The sequence below is a fragment of the Muntiacus reevesi genome, chromosome 3 (genome assembly GCF_963930625.1).
Source record: "Muntiacus reevesi chromosome 3, mMunRee1.1, whole genome shotgun sequence".
Lineage (NCBI taxonomy): Eukaryota > Metazoa > Chordata > Mammalia > Artiodactyla > Cervidae > Muntiacus > Muntiacus reevesi.
The window spans coordinates 236361458-236375804 of record NC_089251.1 but is presented as its reverse complement, the minus strand read 5'-3'; the positions used below and the strand labels follow the sequence as shown (position 1 = coordinate 236375804).

General features: G+C 35.4%; 1 protein-coding gene across 1 annotated transcript; it reads left to right on the top strand.

Annotated features, from left to right (window-relative positions):
* The first annotated feature begins 2057 nt into the window (after positions 1–2057).
* GCG (glucagon) lies at positions 2058–7780 on the top strand. The gene is made up of 4 exons (XM_065927872.1): positions 2058–2149; positions 3616–3777; positions 5764–5901; positions 7633–7780. The coding sequence occupies exons 1-4, from the start codon at positions 2058–2060 to the stop codon at positions 7778–7780; spliced, it is 540 nt and encodes a 179-aa protein (XP_065783944.1).
* The last annotated feature ends 6567 nt before the right edge of the window (positions 7781–14347 follow it).

Genomic DNA, 14347 nt, shown 5'->3' with positions numbered 1-14347 from the left:
TATACTTAGGGATATACTATATAATATGTGTCACCTTGCCTAGATCAAAGATTAGTCTTTGCAAAAGACTTCCTATTTAGGAAGTAAGATTGGTACCACATCTTCTTTTAAATTTGAGTGGAAATATATAGGTTTTATTAAACTGCAGACTCTCTCTGTAGGCTAAAGCAGGGCCGGGAGAGTAATTGGAAAGTCTCTCCTTACTGAATGAGATTTTGAAACCAAAATGATGCAAATGTTTGCTTTCTCAAGTAGCAGTATTCAAAAATCCTTATTCTTAAATATTTCACAATTCTGTTGACTTTTACACAGTGAATAAATAAAGTTTCAAAAATCAGTTACTTATTTGAATAGAAATATTCTACTGCCTCGGGAGGACTTCAAACACTGACTTCTATATGGTTGTTTCTTATACCAGCTCTCCCAGAAACTACCTGCTCCATATCTGCCTCCAAAAAATATAATAGAAGATATTGTAAAGCCTTTAGGGACATTACATGAAAGCAATTATAGTTTTCAGGTGATTTTCCAACAATGATGTAATCCTAAAGAGGAATGTTTGCTTTAATATTTTATGTTTCTGAAAATATGAATTTATATTTAAAAATTGCAATCAAAGACCCTGCCTATATATTTGGCAAGGTTTCCAAAGTTTGCCAACTGTATAAACTGAAGCACAGAAGCACACCAAATTAGTAATTGAATATTGGTGAATAAAGGATGAACATGTAATGCCTATTGTGTTGCTTTATCTAATTGATCATTGAATCTAAAAGGCAACATTTCAAAGGAAAAATAAAAATACCACTGCAGGTATTTACAGTCCTCATGTTTTAATGCCAAAGAAAGATAGGAAGTATGGCTAAGATGTTAAAGACAAGGTTGATAGTTTAAAATGATAATATTTGTAAAATACTCATTTCAAACCAAATGCCATTTGCTAAAAATACTCAGTCAAATTTTTAACAAATAAGCATAATCAAACTTGGATTGAGATCCCCACTTCTCAAAGTAAATATGGTCGGGCTTGAAAGAAGCAGAGAGAAGTTTACAACAAACACTGGACTTGAAGTTTTCATTCAGAAAGTAGAGGTGATTGTCCTGTGGGGTCATTCTGCCCCACACTCATGCTGGTTCCACCCCACCCCATCCACAGTACATCATCATGTCCTTGGCATCCTATGGCCTCACGGGGCATCTGCTTATGATGCAAGGTATCTTGCAACATGGTCTAGGGTGTCACAAGCAGTGAATGACACATCCTGGACTCAGTCCAATTATAAAACAACCTGGGGACTTCGAAGACTTCAGAAGCAAGCATTAATTTTCTTTATGACAGTGATCTCTTAGTTTCTTAGTTGTGATTGTTCAAGTTGCCAGAAGCATTAGTTCTTGTTGCAAATTGCTTGTCTTTAAAATGATTTTTTTCCTTTAATTTAGAACAGGTCAAAGCACCCTAAAATACCTCAAATCTGTTGGCCGCTTTATAATTACAAAGTCTAGACCAAGTTACACTATTTAAAATATAAATGAATAATACATCTGAACCGACAGCTGGTATGCCAAGTTGTAGCCTGAGGCTGCTTTAAGATGGTTGAAATGCAGTATAATGTAAACGCTTGGAAGTGAAGGACTATTAATTGAAAGCCAGACTGATAGTGAAGAGGGTGGGATCATGGATAAGGTGCCATTCAAGCTAACCATATGTAGCATATCATCTACAGTGGGTATTTTCAATGTTTATCATGGACATTTTTAATTTCAAGTCTGGAAATGAGCCTTCCAATTATTAACAGAAGTATCCTACACTAATGAAAAAGCTCCATAGTGCTACACATCTTTTGTATTCTTTTTAGCCACAAAAAAAAAACCCTGCAAGAAAAACATATTGTATTTTAAATTAAGCTATAAATATAATCAAAATAAAATTGATGACTAGTTTTTTCTTTCTACTCTCAATATTTACTTAGTCAAAACTGAACTAATTCACCTGACACTTTTAAATATGGTTGAGTGTCTTTATGTCTCCCCTGACTCTGTTTAAACAGGCAGCAAAAATGAAAAGCCTTTACTTTGTGGCTGGATTGTTTGTGATGCTGGTACAAGGCAGCTGGCAACGTTCCCTTCAGGACACAGAGGAGAAATCCAGGTATTAAATCTTTAGATTTGAACTAACATAGCACTATGCTTATAATACAGCCCAAGATAACTGTGACTAGTAAGTAGGTCTCAGTAATTTGGAATAAATGCCCTGCACAGTTTTCAAATGTTTAAAGTATCACTGTGATAAAGGCTTTTCTGGAGTATAGATAAGAGAATGCTATTTCATAACCAAAGGAGTGGAGAATGTTGAAAAATATGATACATGGGAAATTATAGCTCTTTGAAATCTTTGGCTGATCCTGTCTGTCCATTCATTACTCACACTGCATGGTAGATCATTTTAATTATTCATACCAGCTTTTTCTTTTTATTTATTTTAAAAAATAACATTGTTTCCTATTAATTGTAAAATTAGTAAGAAATTTTACGTGCACATTCAAGATAGACAATATGCTTGTACTGTATATAAATACATCCCAGGTCATTTACAGCTTTGTATTGTATTTTTTCTCTAAGAATTGTATTGTTAGATTATTTTTATAACATTACAAATATCTATTAAATGTGTGATATTTAATTACTACATATTATTTCATCTGATAAATGTACAATATTTATTTAGCTACCCCTCCTCTTTTGAATACTTAAGAGTTCTTCAAATTTTCCTACAAAAAGCCTGCCAATAACATTTTTCCTACATTTCTTACTATTTTCTGAGGATTTATTTCTAGTGGTAAAATAATTATGTCAAAGGATTTGAATGAGTTTAAATTTTTTATAATATCTTGCCAACTTGCTTTCCAGAAAACTAATACACATGCACATTCCCACTGGCATTATAGAAATACTCCTCTCACAATATCCTCCCCGGTATTTAATCCTTGCTAATTTGACAGGTAAAAATAGTATCTCATTTCTATTTTGAGTCTTAATCATATTGAATATTTCCCTACATAGCCATGCCAACCAACTGTTGATTATTGGCATGTGGATTATCCACTACATAGTTTCAAATTAGCAAGTGGGCTTTTTCTTTTCTTTCTCTAAACTTTTAATTGTCTTTCCATTAGCTGCCACATAACCAGGTGATGGAGCTACTTTTTTATAATAATATATGCAAAACAGAATTTGGGATATAAATCTGCTGCCCAAACAAAAATGATTGGGGACGCTTCACTCTTTTAAAATATTCAAAGCGTGTTGCTCTCTTCTGGCATTATTAACATAATGAGTAAATGAATTTGTTGAAAAAAAGATTTATTTAATCCTATTTCAGAAAAAGAGAAGCCAGTTGAAAAATCAGTTGCTAGAATTCCAAATCAGAGTATATTCAACTCTGGTAAAACCATGGGATTCCCATGGCAAATTAAGGTCTTTCTGAACTGCCAACTAAAATGTTCAGGGAACCTGCCTTCCAGCTTCATGTGGTTCTATATTTTGTAAAGAAGCTGCTTCTCAAGTGAATCTACTCTTTAGGAGAGATATAGTTGCACCAATCACTGTTCTTCACAGTTCATTCCCAGCTCTCCAGACCGACTCACTCAGCGATCCAGATCAGATCAATGAAGACAAGCGCCACTCGCAGGGCACATTCACCAGTGACTACAGCAAGTACCTGGACTCCAGGCGTGCCCAGGATTTCGTGCAGTGGTTGATGAGTACCAAGAGAAACAAGTAAGAATTTGAACCTGATCAGAAATGTACACTCAAATGTATTACCTAAATATGTCTAAAATTCTTCCTGACTTTCTTAAGTTATCATACATATCAAATAATGCTCATAAACTCACTTGATTCTGATGATTTTTAAGCTTGGTGGTGGTAACCTCCGTATTATGCCTTTGCATGTCCCACACGTCACCCCTTCAAAACTCTTATCTACCCTCAAATAGAACATAGACTTTAAATAATTTTCCCAACTTTGGTCTTAGCAATATTTACTCTGTTGCCCATTTTACTTTAAAACTGAAAGCTGATTTTTTATGAAACGGCAAGGTTAGGAATTTAATTCCTGACCAAAAGACAAGAGCAAATTCATTCTCTTGTAGGGTTCAAACTTATGACTATGATCACATTCAAAGTATCCTCTAGCCAAGTTCATCACGGTAAGGAATGGAAACAGATGCAGTCTTTTTCTTGTAGAATACAATCCAAGATACACATTAAAATTACAGCCTAGCAGCATAGCATAAAGAGAGAAGAAGGCACATAGGAACACAAGCCTATCGTAAGGCATACATTTTAATGTTGAATTTCTTTGACAGTGTTGGGGTATTTGCTGCATGAGGCTACTGGAGGAAATCAGCCACAAGGGTTTCACAGGGATGGTGGAATTTCACAATTTCTTTGGAGGGTGGCCCATAAAGGGAGGGAGTTATGCATGCAAAGTAGCTGAATGAATCTAAAAATCAGGAAAAGGAATATGTTTGTCCAGATAGAATGGAGAAGGGTAGAGAGAAAGAGAGAAACCAGCAAGAAGAATTAAACAGGGTTGTTGACCAAAAATTCTTAAAGTGGAGAGTACAGGAAAGATGGTGATCATGGTCAAAGAAGACACTAGAAGTTCTTGCTAAGGATTACAGATGGGGCTTCCCGGGTGGCTCAATCGTATTGAATCCGCCTACCAATGCAGGAGACATAAAGGATCCGTCCGTAGGTCAGGCAGGTCCCCTGGAGGAGGAAATGACAACCCACTCTAGTATTTTTTCCTGGAAAATTCCATGAACAGAGGCCCCTGGTGGGTTACAGTCCATGGGGTCACAAAGAGTCAGACATGACCGAGTTACTGAGCCTGCATTGGTGAAACAGGAGAAATAACAAATTTGAAAAAATGCAAACTGTCTTCATTTCTAGAGAGACAATGCCACAACTTGGCAAATGAATGTAAAATAATCCTAACTCCCAGGCAACTTCTGTTGTGTTTAAGATAAAACATTCCACGGTTTATATGTGATGGAGCAACTGACCATCTTTCTGGTCAACCCCTTCCATGGGGCATTTTGTACACACCTGAGGGTGATGTAGGGTCATTTTCTTAGCTTTCCTCACTGCTAGCCCATCACACATTTCCTTTAATCCATTATCCTGTGGTCCTTTCAATGACATTTTGTGACACTCCTTTACTTTTCTTTGATTCAATAAACTAATTCTGACCCCATGTGTCAGGGTAGGAAATAGAAATACACTCCTGTATTCCTGCCAAGGAATTCCTGCCATGGACAGTGGAGCCTGGCAGGCTACGTCCATGGGGTCACAAAGTGAGCGACCAAGCACGCACACACGACCCCATGTGTACAAATGACAAGCTGCTGCTTTGTTTGCAAGTGGCATGGCACAGTAGCTAGCCCTCATGCTTTTGGACTGAAGTAAGGGCAGCTTTAAGCGTTAATGACACAGACAAGCAGAGGAGGTGAAAATGGGTCACTGGATGGAGTGAGGGAGCTTAGCCTCCCTTAATTGTCATTAGACTGCCCCCATCAACCTTCACTCCCGATAACTAACGCAGCTTTCTGATGAGTCCGCTACACAACCTCATCTCCCCAAATCTCCCTCTAAGCCCCCTCCACACAGAATCCAGAACCCGAAGCTGCCATTGCTTATAGGTGAGAACCATATTGCTAAAGAGACAGATCTTCAATTTAACTTTCACATTTCTTTCAGGAATAACATTGCCAAACGTCATGATGAATTTGAGAGACATGCTGAAGGGACCTTTACCAGTGATGTAAGTTCTTATTTGGAAGGCCAAGCTGCCAAGGAATTCATTGCTTGGCTGGTGAAAGGCCGAGGAAGGCGAGAGTAAGTCTGTACATTCTTATTTAATTTTTTTTTTTTTTTTTTGCTTGATGCTGAAAACTTAGATTACAGTTATCCATAAATGGATCTGCATTATGAAGCCATTAATATAGTCTCACAAAGGAAATAACTCATGTTGGTGGGAGACAGTTTACAAAAGTTTCATCTGTTCTATCTTTCAGAGCAAGTATTAATGATAGCGTCACACAGGTTACTATTTATCCCCCAGTATTAGTTGTATTAAAAGGTATTAATTTGCCAGACCAGGATAGTTTTGAAGATAAACAGAGTGCTTCTGATAACCACACCAGGAAAATAAGCTTAAACTAGGACTGTCCCAGAAAACTAGGGATAAGGGAAGAGAAGAAATAATGCTGAAAACTTAGTTTCATTTTAAATATTTACGTAGTTTATGTGTTAGTAAGTATTCAGGTAAAAATGTGATGAAGACAGGAAGGAACTGAAGATGTTTAATGAAATGACATTCAAAACAAAGATGTGTGGAAACATTCATCTATTTAACGATGTATCCATTTTTTTATGAGACTACCATAGAGATAATCATTAAATTATTATGCTTGAAAATGAGCCTAAGACCTTTAAGTACTTCCTTGCATCTTATCACAGCCAAACAGACCCACCGACCAAAGAAACTGTCTCATTTTCTTGTGACCATTTTGATTGACTTTGATTTATGAAAATCAAGAAAGTCATGTTCCACTCTATTTTTATCTTTAGTTGTTTGATTTTTGTTTTTTGGGTTTTTTTGCCGTACCTTATGGCATGTGGATCAACCATGGACCAACCCAGGGCCCCTGCAGATGGAAGCACAGAGTATTAACCACTGGACCATCAGGGATGTCTTTAGTGAGATTTTCAATAAGCGTATTGAGACTTTAAGGAACTCTCAAGACAAAAGGGAACTAGTATTGTCACTGATTTTTAAAACAGCAGCAATAAAATTTATAAAATCAATCCAAAAATAGTCACACGAGATTATTTTATAGTGTTTTAAAGAGATACCAAAAATTCTGTTAAATAAACCAGTCAGAGAAAATATCTAATATAGACTAAGGTTTATAAGACTGTACTTGGCAAGGCTGTTTTGCTCATCATTAGTTTTATAGGATATACTATATTTTTCTGAATATGCAACTGCTGCTGTTGCTGCTAAGTCGCTTCAGTCGTGTCCGACTCTGTGCGACCCCATAGACGGCAGCCCACCAGGCTCCCCCGTCCCTGGGATTCTCCAGACAAGAACACTGGAGTGGGTTGCCATTTCCTTCTCCAATGCATGAAAGTGAAAAATGAAGGTGAAGTCACTCAGTTGTGTCCGACTCTTCGTGACCCCATGGACTGCAGCCCACCAGGCTTCTCCGTCCATGGGATTTTCCAGGCAAGAGTACTGGAGTGGGGTGCCAGTTCTTTGTCCACTTTCTGAATAGAGACAAATTAATAGTTTCAATAATAAGTTCTGTGTTGACAATACACTGAACTCTTAGAAGCAGCTGGAATACAGACAAGGGCTTTGTTTCGGGTCCTGGCTCTGCACTTGGCTATCTAATTCCCTGTCTGCCATTCAAGTTTCTATGAGGCTTTTTGTAGTAAGCCCTATGTAAATAGAAACATATGGTTTTCTCAGTGACCCTTACACAGGTTACCAGTGACAGGCAACCAATAAGCATTTCTTTGAAACGTCTAACCAAATGCTGATTTTACCCCTCCATTTCTCAGCTTCCCAGAAGAAGTCAACATCGTTGAAGAACTCCGCCGCAGACACGCAGATGGCTCTTTCTCTGATGAGATGAACACCGTTCTCGATAGTCTTGCCACCCGAGACTTTATAAACTGGTTGCTTCAGATGAAAATTACTGACAGGTGACTGTATTTTAGTTCATCCCTGAAACCTTCAAAACTTTCATAAATATTATCATACTGCTGTAGGTTGTTGCTACGTGAAGGAGAGAGTCTTTACTCTCTTGGTATACAATCAAAATTATGAATCATTCAAGAGTATATTATTATATTTGTTTTTGATCATTGCAATTTTATCCTTTCATTCACTGATTCCAAACACTTTTCCTGAATGTTGGTAAGGGACAAGTCATTAGGAATACAGGTATGGAGATGTTAAACTGGTCATATATTAATAATATTGCAAATTTCTGTGTATGTTGAAATTTTAGCACAAAGTAAAATACCAGTATATGTGATATTTAAATACTTAATGCAATAAGTATAGCAGTGAAATTTAAATGCCAAGATTAACAGGCATGTAATAGCTTGGTTTAATTACTTTTTATAATTATCTGTACACTTTATATTTCTCGCTAGAGACAAGTTAGGATAAGCCATCTTTGAAGGTAAATATTTGAAGAGTTCAAAACACAAATGGATGCATAAAATGAGAAGATGAACAGCCTTTATCAAAATAAATCATTGAAACATTTTCTGGCTAAATTAACTATCATCTATGTATTATACTATGTTAAATAATCGTATCTCTCTTTTTTTTTAATTTCTAGGAAATAAGTGTGTCATTCATTACTCTCAAGATCATCTTCACAATATCACCTGCCAGCCATGTGGGATGTTTGAAATTTTAAGTTCTGTAAATTTAACAGCTGTATTCTAAAGCCATATTGCTTGCATGCAAATAAATAAATTTTCTTTTAATATTGTATAACCAAAAGATTATAAATCGAATACACCATTGTCAAAATAATGCTAAAATATCAACTTTAAAATATGATAATTCAGAATTCTCTTTCTTTTCTTCTGCTAACCTGCTTAGCAATGAAATTATTTTTCTGTGATATAATTTGTATATATAAATCACTCCAATCACAACATATTTGCATTATAATAAGTTAAGGAGAAGGACTGGTAGCCACAGTTGTGAAATGGGAAAGAGAATTTTCTTCTTGAAACTTTTGTCTTAAAAATGCTCAACTTTCAGTATGTAAAAAATAGACTAAATAAAAATTTCAAGCTTCTTCATCAATGTCTGTATTCTCTCTTCTTTAGGGTCCCACTCTTTCCAAATATCCCTGCTTCCTAAATTGGTAAGCCATACTCCAAATCTGATGCACAGATATGGTTTCATGGTTTAAATTGCTGCACAGTACTTTAATGTTTTCAGCCTACATCAAAAAACCAAGGTATTTTATATTAATATGTTGAGTTCTCATATTTCTTAAAAAATTAAGTCATCAGACAATATTAGACCCACAAACCAAATCTCTTCTAAAGATGTGTACCAGTTGCCTCCTTCTGAAAGGTCACATGATTTTCAACTCACTATTGTGCCCCCATACACACACACACACACATACACACACACACACACCCCACACACACAGATCTGTGTATGTTACACATTTACATTCAGGTAATATGCATAAGTAGCCACTTTCCCTGGCCCACTTTATTTTTATATCTTATTTGTCTGGCACCTGCAAACATTTAAGTTTGTCTATCATACCTTGTACTTTTATCTCCCTGTCCTGCAATGTCCAGTATTTTGGGCCAGTCTGGTGCTCATTGCCATGTTAGGGGTATTTTTCTCTATATACAGACAATATTGCCAACTCTCTTTCTCTCTTGTATCACATAGAGATAATAATCACAAAACATTATGTATGTTTATGGTGAACAACTTGTCAATCTGATGCGGTTGCACTCTTGACACCAAAAGTTAAAACTCAAGCAAAAAGTTACTAAGGAAAAGAAGGACACTTTAAAATGCCAAGTGTTCTGAATCATAATGAAGACCTATAACAGCTGTTAATATTTATACAGCCAATAACACACCAACCACTTTCATAAAGCAGAAGCTACATGAGATTCAAGAAGCAATAGAGACAAACTGATAAAAGGAAATCTAAACTCTTTTCCCTTAACACAAGATAGAGTCAGGAAAACAACAGAGACCTAAATAGCATAATCAATAAGATAGATCTCATAGGCCTAAACTGAACTATAAATTCTGATGAAAGAGGATACACATTCTCCAAAATGCAATGAAAAAGTCACAAAAATTGACCATATAGTTGGCCACAAAGAAAACCTTAGTTATACAAATAATTGTACAAATTTCTAAGTTTGGAATCATTCAGATCATAGTGGAATTAAGCTAGAAATCAAAAACAAAAGATAGCTTAAAAATTTATAACCACTTGAAACTGGGCAATCACTTCTAAATAAACCATGGATCAAAGACATCATAAAAGAAATAAAAAACTACTTTTGCATTCTATTATAATGAAAACACAATAAATGCAAATAATTGATATAAATAAAACAGTATTTAGGAATAAAATATAGCTTTAAATGTATTTGTTAGAAAAGAAGAAAATTTGAAAATCAATAGCCTAAGGTTTTTTTTTTTTTTTTTTAAATCAATAGCCTAAGTTTTTAACCTCAAAAAGTTGAAGGAAAAAAGGACAGCAAATTTCAAAATGTAAAAGAATTATTTTTAAAAATATAAGAGAAAATAATAAAATGGAGAAAATTTGGCACTAAAAATTAGCAAAGCCAAACTTAGTTCTTTGACTAGATTAATAAAATTAATAAACCCCTAGCAAGACTAGGCAAGGGAAAAAAAGGAGGAAAAATTACAGATATCTATAATGAAAGCGGGCCTCTCTAAAGAGCTCTCAAACAATAAAAGAATAATAAGTATATGGTACATAAAAGTTATATGCCTGGTAAATTTGACAATTGGATAAAATGAATAAATTCCTCTGAAAAATGTTACTTAACTAGACATAAATAGGAAGAAAATCTTAATTGTCCTCTGTTATGGACGGAAATTGAATCTGTTATTTCAAAAAGTTTTCCAGAAAAGAACTCCAGGCCCAGATGGCTTAACAGGTGAATTCTTCTAAACATTTAAGGAAGAAAAACACCAATATTACCTAAGTTCTTCAAAATAAGTGGCAAATAAAAAATATTTTCCAGGTCACTTTATGAGACCAGGATAACCTTGATGAAAAATTCGATGAAGATTTTATAGAAACAGAACACAACAGATCAATCTGACTCATGGACATAGGTAAATAAAATTCTATACAAAACATTGATGAATCAAATCTAGCAATATATACAAGAATTACTACAACAAATTAGAAATTACTACAAACAAATAAGAAAGAAGAGAAAACAGCAATATATAAAAATGAATTGGGAAACAACCATTGAAACAGATGAAATTGAAACAAATGTTAGACTGTTGAGAATGTTTATGATATATTAACATAAAATATATTTGAAAACCTAGAAAAGATAGATAAAATTGAAAAGAAAATGTAATTTGTAAAAAATGACACTAGTACAGATACAAGAGCTTAAATAAACCAATTTTCATAGAACAAATGGACAAAGAAATCAAAGAACTATCTCATAAAATGTCACCAGGTCCAGATGGTTTTGCATGGAAATTTTATCAAACTTCCAAAGAAGCTGTTAGTCACAATACTTCATAAGTTATTCCAGAGGCTAGGGGGAGAAAAGAAGAAAAAGAATTTTCTAAGTCTTTTTATAAAGAGAGCGTAAAATTGATACCTAAACTTGATAAAGATAGAAGAAAAAAAACAGAAAATTATAAGCTAATTTCACATATGAGGCTGATTTTAAAATCCTAAAAATCCCAGAAAATAGAATTCAACAGCATATTAAAAATATTAGATAGCTGTACAGCAACCAACACAATATTGTAAAGGAATTATTCTCCAATTAAAAATAAATTTTAAAACTAATACACTATGTTTAAATTTAGTTTACTACAAAATTATCCAGGGTGGTTCCATATTAGAAACCCAATTATTGTAATATACCATATTAAGAGATCTAAAAAGAAAAAGTTTATCATTATCTCCACACAGGCTGCATATAAGAATATAATAATATAGAATTAAAGTGTTGGGCTTCCCTGGTGGCTCAGACAATGAAAAATCTGCCTGCAATGCAGGAGACCTGGGTTCGATCCTTGAGTCAAGAAGATCCCCTGGAGAAGGAAATGGCAACCCACTCCAGTATTCTTGCCTGGAGAATTCATTCCATGGACAGAGGAAGCTGGAGGGCTTTAGTCCATGGGGTTACAAAGAGTTGAACACTATTGAAGGACTACCACTTTCACTTAATGCATTACCCATTTATAACAAATTTGTAAAAGCCAGCAGCCTAAATGGTGGCAAAGCTGTGGCACTGGAAGTCTCATATATTCTGAGTGATAGTAAAAATGAGATGGTCACATGGGAAAACTGGCAATTTGTTATAAATTTAATATATGCATGTTATATATATTACCTAAAGAAACAGATTCTTATAAACAACCTAAATACTCACCCATCCATAAGATACTGGTTGAATGAATCAAGTTGCTTCAACAAATGGGCAAACTTCATAGCCATTGAAAAATGTGTGTGAGTGTGTGTATGATTTGAACAAGGTTGTTCTAGCCAAAATATTGGAAATCCAAATGTCCATAAACAGAAGAATGGACAGAAAACTGGCATGTTCATCCAATAAAATGTTACACAGTAATAAAAGGACAAATTATTATAATGCTGGCAACAATATGAATAAACCTTGCAAATGATATATTATACTAAATTATCCAGATACAAAATAGACCATACTACTTGATTCTATTTTATGAAGGTTAAGAACAGCACAAACTAAGAAATGAGGGTGCTTAGTAGATGCCTCTGGGGAGGGAAGTGTGGAGTTCTGTGTTGAATGGACACTGGAGAGCTTCCTAGAATGATGGAAATGCTCTATTTCATGATTAACATGTGGGTTACATCAATGTGAAGATTTATCAGAAATCAGCAAAATGTGCACTCAAGATCTGTGCATGTGTATATAAATTATACCTTGATAAATAAATTTAAAACTGCAAAAATCTATGTGAATAAAACAAAATAAAACTGTACTGAGATATTATTTCTAATTTGAAAGCTTAACAATACAGTCTGTTGATGAGGATGTGGGTACATAGAACCTTCCAAACACTGCATATGAGCATACAAAATGTTATTAACCCTTCTGCAGGAGTATTTAACAATATGTTCAAAAATACTTGGGCATTTACGCTTTTCTTCAGCAGCCCCAGTACTAGAAATTTACCCTAATGATACATACTTAAAATAAAAATCTACCTATGTACAAGGTTATTTTTTGTTATTACTGATTATTCACTATAAAAAATTAAAAAGAACCTGAATACCCACAAAACACCCTTTGAATGAATCAAGATACATCCATGAAATGGAACTGTACAGCCATTAAAAAAGAAAAAAAATTTCAATTCATAAGAATAGATTTGTTTCCAGAAGTATTAGTGTAATTGTTGGGGAGGAAAAATGCTACCCTGTACCCTTCTAAATTCTTCTGGCTTCCCAGGTCTATGGGCTTTCCATGTGGCTCAGTGGTAAAGGATCCACCTGCCAATGTGGAACATGCAAGTTTGATCCACAGGTCGAGAGAAGGAAATGGCAACCCACTTCACTATTCTTGCCTGGGAAATCCCATGGTCAGAGGAACCTGGTGGGTTGCATGGGGTGGCAAAGTGTAGCATAGCACAATTAAATTAACAGGATTAACAGGAGAAAATCAAATGATACATTCAGGAACCCCACATATATAAGAGGGTCAGAGACTCCCACATACATGAGAGATTCTTGGTAATAATTCCTTTACTGAAGAAAATCTCGAGTCTAAATTCTTCTAGCTAGTTAAGGAAGGGACAATAGTTTCTTCTGAAGGGTCTCTATTGCCTTTAGCTCAAAATAACCCACATGCTAAAGTAGCACATGTTGGGGAGTCCTGCTCTGAATCCTTATATAATAATTTTGAGACTGCTAGGAGAGAGACTGTTTAAGGGAATGCATTTTTATTGACTCCTGGGCTTTTGTCAGCAGACTCAGAGCCTGGTCTGGACAATGGCAAAAGCATTATTTCATGATTCAGGGAAAGCCTCTCTGGGATGCTTCCATTTAGAGATAACCAGGTCACATATATTGATGATGGCCACTTACATGCCTCTGCAAACACACAAACACATGCACACACACACACTAACACCAAAAAGATACCGTAATACCGTAACAACGTTGCAGACTCTTTATCCAAATTGCACGCTTGTTCCAAGTCCCCATGAGCCACATCTCAGAGCATCAGACATAGATAGCCCCAGAAACAACTATTCCTCCAGAGACAAGACACCCACTAGTAGAGTTAGCCCACATCATATCAGGCCTTTGGGGAGTGACTGGTGGGGCAAGCAGACACAGCATCTTCCTCACCCTGCTTCTAGCCAAAATGGTGGCAGGTAAGTGTCCCCTTTGCTCCCAAACAAAACTCTGGAAGGCTCCCAGGTGGGGACACATGCCCTTGGGGGACAGAGCTTACTGCTTTGGCAAGAGATTTTTATCACAGGGCCACT

Bases quoted from the DNA above. Each gene is read 5' to 3' on its own strand.
- GCG (XM_065927872.1), top strand. From the start codon at position 2,058: ATGAAAAGCCTTTACTTTGTGGCTGGATTGTTTGTGATGCTGGTACAA. The intron at 3,778-5,763 runs GTAAGAATTTGA...CATTTCTTTCAG, and splicing joins ATGAGTACCAAGAGAAACAA to GAATAACATTGCCAAACGTC. The intron at 5,902-7,632 runs GTAAGTCTGTAC...TCCATTTCTCAG, and splicing joins AAAGGCCGAGGAAGGCGAGA to CTTCCCAGAAGAAGTCAACA.